Source organism: Mugil cephalus, chromosome 9, assembly GCF_022458985.1.
Source record: "Mugil cephalus isolate CIBA_MC_2020 chromosome 9, CIBA_Mcephalus_1.1, whole genome shotgun sequence".
In the NCBI taxonomy this organism is placed as follows: Eukaryota; Metazoa; Chordata; class Actinopteri; order Mugiliformes; family Mugilidae; genus Mugil; species Mugil cephalus.
This window is the reverse complement of record NC_061778.1, coordinates 3,250,292-3,264,038: the sequence shown is the minus strand read 5'-3', so window position 1 is coordinate 3,264,038 and position 13,747 is coordinate 3,250,292. Positions and strand designations below refer to the sequence as shown.

At 40.4% G+C, this 13,747-nt stretch overlaps 1 protein-coding gene across 1 annotated transcript in view; it reads left to right on the top strand.

Moving 5' to 3' along the window:
* prx (periaxin) overlaps nucleotides 1-13,747 on the top strand; it is a 40,827-nt gene that overhangs the window by 9,619 nt on the left and 17,461 nt on the right. Inside the window, 6 exon segments of the mRNA XM_047593401.1 lie at nucleotides 7,363-7,418; nucleotides 9,431-9,538; nucleotides 11,635-11,760; nucleotides 12,423-12,582; nucleotides 12,836-13,029; nucleotides 13,488-13,717. Coding sequence (XP_047449357.1) covers nucleotides 7,363-7,418; nucleotides 9,431-9,538; nucleotides 11,635-11,760; nucleotides 12,423-12,582; nucleotides 12,836-13,029; nucleotides 13,488-13,717 — 874 coding nt within the window.

The window sequence follows — 13,747 nt, the reverse complement described above, 5'->3', positions numbered from 1 at the left end:
TCCAAGCAATTAAGGTGTCCAGGCTGAAAATGATGATGTATTAGTGTCAAGTGAGCGCTGCAAACAGAGAGTTGTTGATGATTGTCTCACTCCAATCCTTTCTTTTAATCGAAAGGATTAAATCAAAGTCTGCTATGACTGGCAGCGTTTTTGCTTTTTCAGTTTTGGCACCAAAAAATACAGCAATTTTTGTGGTTGACAGTGTTCGCCTCAAGCTTCCCTCTGTTTCGCCTCCAGCTAACATAGTGGCGTCACTATGGTTTAGGCCATGAAGGGGTCTGTTGTTGGATGTGTTGGAACAAAGCTGAAGAATTTAATTTGTGGTGCCTTCAGTTGATACCGTGTTTATTTGGCGCACCTCTGCTTGAGTATACGCCTTGCAAACTGAAGTTATAGCCGTCATCGCAGCGGTGCAAGTTCAGTTCCAGCCTAGACACATTGACTTCCTGCACAAAGATTTTACATTACATTTATAGGGTGCTAAAGCAGCACAGTCAGAGACGTCCTCTCACTCTTTTATAGCACACATTTCCCATAATGCAACCAATAGCATCTTTTCTTCAAATGCTTCTTTTTAAGCTCTGATCTGATATGTAACGCAGACTTTCCATTAAAAAGACACTTGTACTTGTACTTGACTTGTACTTGTCAGGACAAATAAACAGACCTTTAAATATAGCCCAGTGTCTTTCCAGTGTTCTTGTTAGTGTGGATGCTACACAGACCTCCCTGTAAACACTGCGGTTACCAACACAGAGTCCTTCATGAAAAAAAAAAAAACAAAACAAAACAGAAAATCTTTTCACCTTTCTTTGCATGTTGGGGAAAAAATAGGATTTATTTATTGTGGAGTCGCTGGCAGTGGTTGCCACGGAGACGTGACGACAACCATGACCAAGTTTGGATGGTGGTTCATTTGTTTTTTTGTTTCCTTTTACTGAAAAATGAAAGAAAATCAATGAAATGTGTTCCTGCACGAGTGGAGCACTTCTCTCTCCTTTTCTGCTTTACATCATAAAGTTAGACTCAGATTTCCAACCCACATGTCTTTTCACTTTTCAGACACTTTTAGGGTCAATTCTTCGGCCTCCATTTCTGAAGTATTTCACAGTCCGTCTGGTGTCTGGAATAGAACCTGCTTCCCTCCTCTGGTCTTGTGATTGTCCTAACATTAGCTCTGGCTAGGTTTATCTACTCATGCTGCCACCAATTGTGAAAACGTGTTGGCGGTATTTCCTATGAATGTGGTATGTGTACGAACTCTTATGTAAGAGCGTGAGGAGAGAAAAAAAAAAAATATTTTTGTCTATCTTTGGCCCCTGCTGATAATACCTGGGCCTAGAAATAAGTCACGACCACATCCTCAGCTGTCTGTCATGTGCTGCATTGCTGCTGCTGCTGCTGCTGCTGCTGCAAAGAAATATTATCAACTTTTTAAAGAGCAGATTCAGCCAACTATACCGTCACTACCTTGTCCACCTCTAATAGGCTTAGAGTGGCCTCAGAGCAGGATTAGAGCAGCAGGGTCGGGTTCATGAGGCTGCTGCTGGAAGTCAAAGCGGGACAAGAAAAAGCTATGCGGCTCACGTCACACCGTCGCATTCGTAGATGTCTGGACGCGTTTAAGAGATCGCTGCTGCTGCTCGTCTCATGTTTAGAAGAGACGGTCTGCGGCACAGAAACAATGCTGGTCATTTGTTTGTCATTTATATTGAGCTGTAATTGTGCCAGAGAGTCACAACATCAAAGCAATTTGACCGCGAGCACAGGCAGGACGAAATACTGCAGAGGTGGAGAAACTTATTCTGAAAACAGGAACACGAGTGAGGAAACGGCTCAGCGGTGACGAATGCAGATGGTTAAATGTTTACATGGAGACGGGTCACGGGTCGATCTTTGCATTGTCACATTGGTTGTTTAGGACGGACACTGGGAAACAACATGTTCTGTCATTCACAGTCGGCTCCATATGTTTGGACGTACTTTTTTCATTATTTATTTTAACTTAACGTATTGAATGTTCACATCATGAACAAGGATTTAACGTGCAAGACCTACGACCGCTTTTCGACACTTATCAGTAAAGCAGGTAAAAGGTCAGGCTTGGTTTTAATGTGTTGTGCAACGGCTTCCAGATGCAAATGAAATCGACTCCAGAACTTATGCCTAGTTAAAACCTCTTTAATCCTAGGCCTCTTTCTCTTAACCTCTGCTTGGAAAGTGTCACGTGTAGCAGGAGAAGAGAGGAACTCAATGCAAGACACACGAAGGGCGAAGGAATCAAAAGGGGAACTTACTACTAAGTAAACCTACTATTAATCCAAATAAATGCAACAAATGGAAACAAAACTCAAGACACGTGGAGTCAGGAGACAGACGAAACACAGCGAGGAGACACACGGGAGGACATCCAGAAATAAACAGGAATAAACAAGTTAAACGTTCACCAAACAAACCCGTGGATAACTGACGACAAACTGGCAAATGAGAGGAGGGAGAGACGGGATTATACACAGACATTATATACAGACACAAAGGCTGGTGAGATGAAAGCAGTGCGGGTGGCGCAAACAATCACATCAGTATTTTCAAAGTGAAACACGAAGAACGTACTTTAACAGCCCAAACTGAACAAATAAAAGTCCAAGAATACAGAAAAATGGTCTAATAGTCCAAAACGACAAAATTCTGAAGCATGAAAAATGTCCAAAATGCTGTAAATATAGTTTTTCTGAGCATCAACAGGGCCCATTGCTGTGATAATAAAGGTAGTACCAGGGCGTCTGTGGGTCAAGACATAGTGTCCACAAAGCTTTTGAGTCAATATATAGTCCAACCACTTTTGATCATGGTTGGAACTTCTGCACCTTTCCTAAAATTAAACATAAGTGTTGTGTTTACTGACCCCATAAAGGCTTCTTCCTAAAACTTCCTTGTACCAGTGTCTATATTTGTAGGAGGGACCGCACGTTCTAGTGGGTGAACATGGTGGGTGGGTGGGTGACAGAGGTTTTGAGAATCAGACGGTGGTCATGATGTTCCCGCTACATTATAAACATAGAACAAGTAGCATCCAGTAAATCTCTGCTCCATTTAGCTCCACTCACCAACCTGCACCAAAACAGAAATGCTTGCAGGTTTCTAGCTGCGACCATTTAAATGTACCTAATCCCAGCGTTAAAAACACACATGCACACACATACACATGAACTACATGTACAACTGGCAAAGAGGCTTTTTGCACAAACACGGAGCTGGAGCTATAAAGAGCCGTCAGATGTTTAAGCTCTCGTTTCAACAATTTATTAAATCTGACGTCTTAATCCAGCTCCTCCCAGACAAACTACAGAGAGGCAGAAAGCACCAAGGAGAACTTTCTAGTTTCTCCTCAGATTTAAAGCTCATGGTGGCAGCTGTCAGGCAGAAACAGCTCTGACTGCACGTTAGCAGCCACATTTGCAGGAGTCTCCGCATAGCAGTGTAGCAGTGTAGTTGTATGCAAGGAAGGTTGTGTTCACTTGCTGCTGCTGTTTGTTTGCATTCTGGATGCATTTAATAGTTTTTACTAGTTATTGACATCAAAGTCTTCGTTCCAACGGACTCTTGCATTGATCGGTTTAGATGGGGGGGGGGGGGGGGGGGCACTGGGAAGGCATCATCTAAGCCAATGTTTTTTTATTTTTTTCCATCAAAGTCACTGTTGTCTTAAAAGATGGAGCTTAAATTTACGAAGCAAGGCGAATGTGTCCTAACTGTAAACAAATACTGTAAAAATAGTAATAATAACTAATATTACATGTTACGATGTAAATTTTGCAATTTAGAGTTAGAATATTAAGGTATAAGTTGAGTTGAGTTAAAACCACTGCGTTAGGCAACTGCTACTCTTTTTGGGGTCCATGCCAGATAAAAATACATACAACATAACAAACGTATCAAAATATAAACAAAAACACAATGTAGTTATTAAGAAACACAACAGTTACATAAACATAAAACCGAACATCCCACATTTAATAGACACATGATAGATACCGTTTTGCGATAGATACTGTTTTGTTAATACTTTGAATTGGTTTATATTGGTGGTAATGAATTCCATTCCTTCATCCCTCTGTAGTGAGACTGAGATGCTCTCTGCTCAAATCAAAGCCATTAAAACATCAACTCATTTAAAACACAATTTCCATTTCTCAGTTATTATTTATTTTTTTTACCCCAGTGTCTGCATCAATATTAGATGGTTGTGAAGGCAACAGCAGAGAGGAGAAATGAGAGGAGGGCTGCACGCTCACTGCTAATAAGAGGGAACTGTTTAACTAATTATGTCTCAACGTGTCTAAATATCACATTTATTACTGACTCCCTTGAAGAAAGATGAAACTATTGGGTACTCTAATGAAGCAGATTAGGAAAATAAGATAGTGGATAAAGCTGAAAATTACACTGTGAAAATTTATATTAAAAAAAAAAAACAAAATCAATTCACCAGGTATGGAATTTATAGTTATTGTCTTATCGCTGCGGACGTTTTTGAAAATGCACGTCATTTGACTGAATTTAATCTGAAATAATAAGAGAAATTCCTGCAGCCGCTCACAATTCACTGCTCGACACCTACATGGACCGGAGCGGTTGTCGGGCAAGTGGAGGCCCGCAGATGTGAGTCTGACCTATAATAAGACTGGGCTGTGAGGCATTTCAAATTTTCACCTCCTCCTCCTCCTCCTCCTCCTCCTCTTCCTCCTCCGCCATCCCTCCATTCCTCCGCTCCGTCCAGGGAGTGCCACCTCCTCCACCTGCTGCTGCTTGTCTGCAGCACGGAGCTGTAGTTTAGAGCCGCTGTCAGGTGCAAAACCGTCTTCATACATATAATGCATTTATATCTAAACGCTTTGCAATGAAAACCACGACTTTGATGATGGGAAATATACATTTTCTGCCAATATCAACTAAAAAATGGCGACAATGTCACGTAATTTATAATCTAAATGCCTCCTACACACCACAGGGGCTGCACCTGTTGTTGCTGCTGTACCTGATAAAATGTCAAAAATAATACATAGAAGTCCTGGATCTTAACGTAAAAAATTCATTCAGCAAATGTAATGTGTTATTTATCATCTGTGGTGAGTTACCAGGGACTCAGGGATGCTTTTGATGTCTCTGTTCTCATCATTAAGATCGTATCACTGTATGAAATGTGCGTCGGTCCAAAAGTTGTTCTCTTCTATTACTGCCCGTCCCTCCTGCCCTCTGAGCGATACGCTGACGGCTGGACAGCGGTGAATGCGTGTTATGTGTTCTTGTGACCTAAGGGACACTGGATACCTCCAACCCACCCGAAGAGGCACGACATCCACGCCCTCACACACACACACACACACACACACACACAGTCGTGAGTGCAGTTAAAAAAGTGATCACATGAAGGCAGGACCGTGGGGAATGAGATTTCTGGCTGGGGCCTCTCTGACAGGAAACTAAGTGAATGAGCTTCTGCACATTCAACTAACTCTTCAGTTCAGTCTTATCACTTCTCAAAAACAGTCCCGGTGTCTCCCCTGGATAAACGGTAGAGGTATGAAAGAGTTTTGTCATCTCCAAACATTCCAGGGCTCTCAAGTCTTGAATTTATCTTGGAGTGAGATTTTTTTTTTTTTACTGGGAGTCGGGGTTCAGTTTAAAGATAACCCATCATGATTCAAAAGCAAATATCCTGCATAGTTCCTAGACTGTAATAAGCAACTATTGTAAATAAAAATTAGGGCGCTCCTATTTTACCTGGCAACGACAAATGCTATTTTCTGATTGGTTGCTGATTGAGGCAGAGCAGCCTGCCTTCGGCTCATGTGTTCATAGATTATTAATCCCTTTTAAAGTTTATGTGCAGCGAGTTTTATCACGTTTGAACTTATTGAAACGCGTGTGCGACTTGAGAGCCCTGCATTCTGATGTACAGTGTCTTGTTTTTCTTGGACGTGCAACACTTCATTGGTCCCTCCTGACTTCTGCTTTCAGAGCTCTCTGTAATGGCTGAATATCAAATTTGTGTAAAAGAAAGTTGTCAGGTTGGCAGCCTCACAGGTCTGCATCAAAGCACCTGGAAGCAAACCATGGTATCTGGTTACAGTTGAGTCGTATTCTGTTCTGCTTTACAGTATCTGCTTGCACCGATTACAGAAATCAGTGGGAAATTCTCTCTTCTGCTGGAAGGCGGATGCTCATGAATGAAAGTTAGGAACGTGCAATTGCAAACGGCACAAATAAACAAAAGAAATTGCATGTTTACAGACAGTCAGAGGTTTAACTCGCTCATCTCTGCAGCATCGTTTGGCAGCAAGCTCAGCAGTGAAATACCTCAGAGCGACTCCTGAGACGAGATGGACTGATTTACGCTCTTTGCAGTTTTGGAATTTCCTGCTGGTTTCTTGTGTCATGACTCAAATAGCTGCTCTATTTTTTCCCCTTCTTTATATTTTTCATTATTAAAGATCAACTTGTGTCTTGATGTGATCTCAGTAGCAGAAGATTTTACCGAAATCTCTTTAAGCTCTAAAACAAAACAAAACAAAACAAAAAAGGGTTTATTGTTGACAAGGCTTCACTTTAATCCTGTATCGACCACACAGTTAATTAAAAGTGTGAATGGAGAGTGTGTGCAGATATATTGGGCTCGGTGCAGAGGAATGACTGAGACTATGGAAAGAATGTAAAGACCGCTCGGAGCTTCAGACTGACGGACACGACACTATATCAGACCCTCTAAGTCCATATGCTCAGGCCTGACATGAATTCCTGACATTACGTTTCTGTATGAATGCTACTGGGTCTAATTTACCGTCATATGACACCGTTATGTTTTGATGGCATGTGGGAGGAGTCCTGGTGGTGGCTGGAGTCCTCCTCTGTATGGATGGTACTTTATGTAATCAAATGTCCACTGAAACAACATTTACATAAACATTTCAAGTGTTTCCATTTATATAATTTAATATTATAACTCGTAGAACAGTAAACTGGACCTTTCTTTCTATCTTTCATCGAGATGCAAAATCATACATCAGGTGACATAGGGAGCAACTGAACAACAGGACATTCTGCAAAAATAAAATCACTTGTAGCACTGTTTGAATGAATGTGAGGATATTGGACAGTTTTATTTACCCATTATATACTTTCATCTGCAGGAATCTGCAGGATCCATTGAATAAATCCCATTCTTGACACTGCCTGACAAGACTTATATTATCATTTTTATTAATATAAATGAAGATAAAACTATAGAGTTAATGCACTTGTTGCAGTTTGCTACATAAGATTACCTCTAAGTTCCTGTATATTTTTATTTGTTTGTTTCAGACTCTGACAGAGACCAAGAGGACAGCCATGCTTCCAACCAGACCAGAGAACCAGTCGTAAGTAAAACACTGTTCTCCCTCTTTGCACACAAATAGTCAGTAAAATAACTGTTCTACTGCCGTTCAGAGAGAACCAGAGCACAGCAACACTTGCACCTGCACAACAAGTCGTTTGAAATCGGTCCATGTGTGTTTCGGTCATTGTATTTTCTGTTCAGAAAAGGATGTTAAAAAAACAAAAAATTAGTGGTTATTTGATTTTCATGTTGAAATTCAAAAATTAAAATTAAAATTCAAGGCATTTTTCTTTTTCGGGTCGAGAACGGATTAACAAAACTTTAAAAAACGCTTGTTTCAATTTTCTATTTCTAAAAACTAAAATTAAATCGTTAGAAGATAGAAACAAAAAAGCGCAGGTTTTGAAAGCGGAAGTTGCCATTTTCAAAGTAAGAGCACGGTGTATGAGGACGGTGCCCAAATATATGACTGCTATGTGGTTTCCCTAGATAACCCAGGCTAAATGTCTTTGGAGTCTTACTCTGACGTGAGCTAGTTTTGTTTCTGTCTTCTAACGACTTGTTTTTAGAAACAAAAAATGAAAATCGGACGGTTTTTAAAGTTTTGTTTATCCATTCTCGACGTCGAAAAAGAAAAAATGCCTTGAATTTCAATTTTAGTTCTTGAATTTTAAAATTAAAATCAAATAACTGCTCATTTTCTGCTTTTTAATGTCTATTTCTTAACAGAAAACCTAATGATCAAAACATACACGGACTGAAATCTATGTCACTCATGAACACTCATAACAAACATGACATGCCATGACTCAACAAACATCTATCTATCTATCTATCTATCTATCTATCTATCTATCTATCTATCTATCTATCTATCTATCTATCTATCTATCTATCTATCTATCTATCTGTGGAGGATTTTCTTACAGTGGAATGATTTCACTCCACTCATCAGGCTTCATCTGTCACTTTGTTAAAATTTTCTTACTTTTTCCACGTGACTGGTTTATTTCTGTGTAGCACTGATGTGTCACAGCAAGAAGGTTCTGTTCAGTGATTTGTTTCGAACTTATTACAAAATGTTTCATGTGTCATTTGTTTTAGTCCTCATTAAAAGGCTCTACACAGACAAAAATAACACAGAAATATTTAAACTCACAGCACTTTATTACACCTAACGAGTAGAATGAACTGGTGACTGTATCATTCCTGCTTTAAGGTTTAATTGTTGATTATCGTGTGCAGCGCGTGTGTGTTTGCATGCAGGTGAAAACAATGAAGTTAGATGATTTTCAATCTGTGCGCATGATGGAAAAGTAGGAACTGTTTACAGTATGTACAGGAAATTTGTAGCTGGTGTCAGATGCATTGGGATGCATTGTTGTTCCTCTGCAAGAGCGAAACAAGCAGAGGAAGGAGATATGTTTAGCTGATAATAACATGTTTCCTCCAGAGAGGAGGTAAAAGGTAAAAGGACCTGAATTCACTTTGACTCAGTCCTCCATAAAGCAGCTCATTGAGGCTTTAATTTATGACTTTATTCATAGAAATCTATCTTTGCTTGTCCATGAAAATCTGCTTCAAAATAGAACTTAAACATAAACTATGTAGAGGACTATAGCTTGAAACACAGAAGAGAAACCGCCATTTGTCTCCAGACATTAGACGAAGTTCAGCTTCTTCAGGAATAAAATCTATTTTTCGCTATAGCTCAGTATTTTTTCCGATCAATAACACATTCACATGTTGGCTGGATGGTAGCACACAGTTGTCAGAGATGCTCAGCACACCTCGTACGTCTTATTTTATTCATGGAGAGAAGCTTTACAGAACTGGAGTGAAGAAAAAATGTATTCAAACTTGGGAGCTAGAAGATTCCCAGTAGTTTTTCTCTCATTCAGCTGCTTCACTGGAGCGGTGGAAAACTTTCTTAGCGTTTCTTATAATATACTGAGAAAAAAAAAAAAAAAACTGAAAAATGACTGCACAGAGAACCTTGGCTGTGAAAAGAGACGCTGAGCTGAAGCTTCTCACCTTCTTTTCTGTGGGCAGGTAAAAGACAAGAGGCGGTCTCCCCCGTTTGCCAGGTCCCCTTCTGCCCCTCAACGCAACCCTCACCACAGCAGCTCCACAGACGAACAGGAGAGCCCCGAGAGAGTGGTGAGAGCAAACACTAATGTCTAATCAGCAGTAGCTGCTGTTGTTTCTACACTTTTATTATTAAAGCAGCAGCTTGATTTGGAATGTTTGTATCTTGGCTTTAATTCATTTTTAATTCTGCCGTCTAAGTGTGAGATAATGTCTGGTTCTTTCAGAGTTGTTATTAAAAACAAGCTCTCCAGTCGAGGAAATGTCAAGACAGAGCATGCTCAGACAGAACAGAGCCGGATTTTGTTCAGATTCACCATTTACATGACTTTAGATTGGTTCAGAAGAAGGCATATTCTACCCCTGTGAAACCGAATCTGATTTAGGTGTTTTTATGGAGCGTTTTCATTTGGTTTGAGCTGCTAAACCCGATCGTAATCGGAATATTTGGCTCCGTATAAACCCAGCTACTGATCCAGGATGAGGGAAACCATTAACACTCACTGATGCACCAAACGCCCGGTATCCAAAAGGAAATGGGAAAACATTGCACTGATTCAGAAAATATAAGTTAAAATGAGTCAAATGTGGTGGTTAGCACTGATAGGTTTGAGTCCAGCTCGGGTTTTCTGGGTGGAGTTTGCATGTTTTCTCTGGATACTCCGGTTTCCTCCCACCTACAAAGACTTTTACTCTATGCACAGTTTAGTTGGTTTGCAAAACACACTTAGTCCCTCTGCATTAGACTGGGGATCTGTCCAGTGATTTGAGACCATCTTTATGCTTTGTTATGCCATCCAGCTTGAGTTTTTGTTATACTCATTAATGTAGAAGACCTGAACAAGATCACAACTCTGTGTTTTTTTTCAAGTTGTTTTTTTCCAGCTTATTTTCCAGTTCAAAGACAAGGTCAAATGAAAGGAAGCCTTCCAGTACCTGGATTATGACTGTAAACGCCGCCGCTGTGATTTCCTTTATTTGTGCAGAGAAGAGCAACATGGGCCCTTAAAGTTCCTGCTGCATTCAGAAAACGTCGACATCTTTACGAGCGACATTGTTATCCAGATGTATTTAGAGAGGAGAAGTCAGCATTGTGATTGACCCCCCGACCCCAGGACCATACAGACTGACTCACAATGGTCTGATCCGCTGAGGTCACTGTCGACCACATAAACAGGCTTTGAGTTCTGCCAGCTCAGCAGGAACGTCAGTCAGGGCCTTTTTTTTTTAATGCTGCAGCAGGTGATCGCCAGCTGCTGGACGCAAAGTCAACAACAAAACACGTCTGAATGCGGCCGATGCTTTTACCGTCATTCAGGGTCAAGAACGTTAGCGGGTGGTCATGAGATAGAGACACAGAGAAATCTTGCTGCACAAGGCGACTGTTAAAAGTGTAATATTCATTAATATAATTAATTTCTCGTGAGCTATTTTAACTAAACTAAATAGAAATGCTACAACTTCTAACATAAGATGCATTTCCATTGTTTGAAAATTAAAAGAAATTGTAATGTTCATAACATAAAGTATATTAACAGAAAGTCAACCTACAACAATGTAAAGCATTTTTGAAAAATTACCAAATTATCTGCTTTACTTTGATTTAAATTTAACATTTTAAACAAAGCAAAACTATGCCCTTCATTTATGTTTCCAGAGGAGATAAGTTAAACAAATATTTAACCTGTAACACAGGGCATGCACTGACGTCACTGCACTGACCGGAGAAAATGTGGTTTATCAGATCAAATTAAGGACAAGTGGACTCAACAATGATCCTTACGAACTAGTATGGATTTGGAAAACTGGATTAGCCTCAGTTAATGTTAGTTTAAGCTAGTTTTAGGTCATTTCAGTTATGATAAATGTAGCTAAATGAAAGATGCTAATGCTAAAAGGTTTACTGAGAAGTAACGTTAATCATATAATACTGTAGCGTTAAAAAGATGACAAGGAGTGATCACAAATATCGCCGTAACCACGGAGACTTTGCTTGCGGTGACGTCACGTACATACCCTCTATAAGAACTGTTAAAACCACTTTTACTGTCATTATTTCAATCTCTGTATTTTTGCCCACACAGATTAAAAGAGCAATTTTCCACTCACGTCCAGCTTCTTCACTGCAGATTAGCTCATCTTGTGTTGTCTGTTGCTGCTGTTTTCAGGTGCAGAAGGAGAAACTCCATGCAGAGTTGAAGCAGGTGTTGAGTCAGAAGAGAAGTCATCTCAGAGAGTCGTCCTGCCAACTGGCCCAATCCGAGATGGACTCGGAGCCAACAGACGAACAGAAAGTACGATCAGCAACTATAAACCATTCTATTATTTACTATAAATCAGAAATGATGCAGGATATGACCAGAAGATGCGCAACTTAACAAAAAAAAAACAATTTCACAATTCATGATTTCATTCATGATTCATCCACAAGATAAAAAAGAAAAGATTGTAATCCTACTCTGGTAAAGTGAATGTTGTCCAGGAACAGAGTGACCTTTCCTCAATGACAGCTTAATGGACAAAATGGATTTAGAATCAAAGTGTGAAGTGACGAACGGCAGTACAATACGTTTTGCACTTAGTCGAGTAACAAGATGGAAAACGGCCTTGAAGCCCTTATGATGTTCAAATAACTTTAAATCTACCAAGAAAGGAACTCAAGGAAAATACAGGACACTAATATTCCACTTAATAATCCAAATAAAGATCAGAAAAGACTGGCCAGAAGAAGAGGGGTGGCATAACCCTTTGATAATCCGTTGAATAGGAAAATGAGATGAGAAGTTTCCAGGAGGGACAGAAACATTTAGTTATTCAAACAAGTGTTTTAAAAGATCAGCGAATCCATGTGAGCAAAAATCTTATAAAATGATGTCTTTAACCTTCAACTCCCTATTACTGAGATCAAGTGAACCAGAATGAAAATGCAGATGAAATGTGTGTTTGTGCGTCTCAGATCGTGGAGGAGGCCTCCGAGTCGGTGGAAATCGTGGTGGAGACGGAGGCGGAGGCTGGAGCCAGCGGCTACAGCGTGACAGGTGGAGGAGAACGAGGAATATTTGTTAAAGACGTCCTCAGAGACTCTCCAGCTGCTAAACACCTCAGTCTACAGCAAGGTACCTGCACCCGCATCTGGTTTATTCTGGAAGAACTAACTAAATTTAATCATTTAAACTGCAGATCAAGTGAGAACCATTTCAGCTGGTAAATAGTTCAAGCAACATGGTAATGGAGTGCCATTATTCAATACTTTAATATTCAAGATTAAGGCACTACTAAGCTAAATATACCAAAAAATATACATCAGATCATAGATATGTTATTATAACTCAGATTGTTATGAGTTTTGAGTAAATCTTCTGTGTGAAGGTGACCAGCTGCTGAGTGCCAAAGTCTACTTTGACAATGTGAAGTATGAGGACGCCTTGAGGATCCTTCAGTGTGCAGAGCCATATAAAGTCAGCTTCCAGCTGAAGAGGACCATCCCCGGAGCAGAGGTCTACGTGCGGCCTAGAGTTCCCAGTGTGGAGGTCAAAGGTCCCAAGGCCAAGCAGCCCAAAATGGTAATGCAGGTTCTTTTGAGGCGTGTGTTTAAATGTGGCTTTCTACGGAAGCCCTCGGTTTACATGCAGTCGGGATTTTGTTGCAACTTCGAAATTAAATATTTTGAGTTTAATTAGATTAAGGCATGCGGTTTTAGAATTACTGTAATCCACAATATTCAAAGTGTGACTGAACTCTGGGAAGTTGTGCTTTTGTCTGGAAGACCTTTATGACATCTCAAGGGTATAACTGACTTCGTTTTCAGCAACAAAGTCTTGCGTTGCTCCCCAACCTGCAGTCAACAGCAGCGGTTTTTTTCCAGAAAGCGTAACTTCTAAGTGTTCAGCCACACTTTGAATTTTGTCCATCAGTGATTTTTGAGCAGGCGGATGTTCAGGTCTTAAAGGGCTGAAAAACTATACTCATATTAGAGGTCTCCAGATGTTGACTGACGTTCTTGTCCTTCATGTGTCCTCAGAGTGTAAAGGGCGCCAAGACATTCAAGGTCAAGAAGAAGAGAGGTGGTCGCTTTGGGCTCAAGAGGCTGAAGGAGAAGCGCAGAGAGGAGCTGGTGGTGGAGGGAACGCCGCCCAGGCTGGAGATGAGTGACGTGGACGTGGAGTTTTCTCTCCCCAAATTCAAACAGAGGAAAGGTGTGAAGATCGAAGGAGAAGCAGGAGCAGTGGGGAAGGCAAAAACGAAGATCAGGTTGGTGTTTTCGTTTGGTAGTGATAGTAA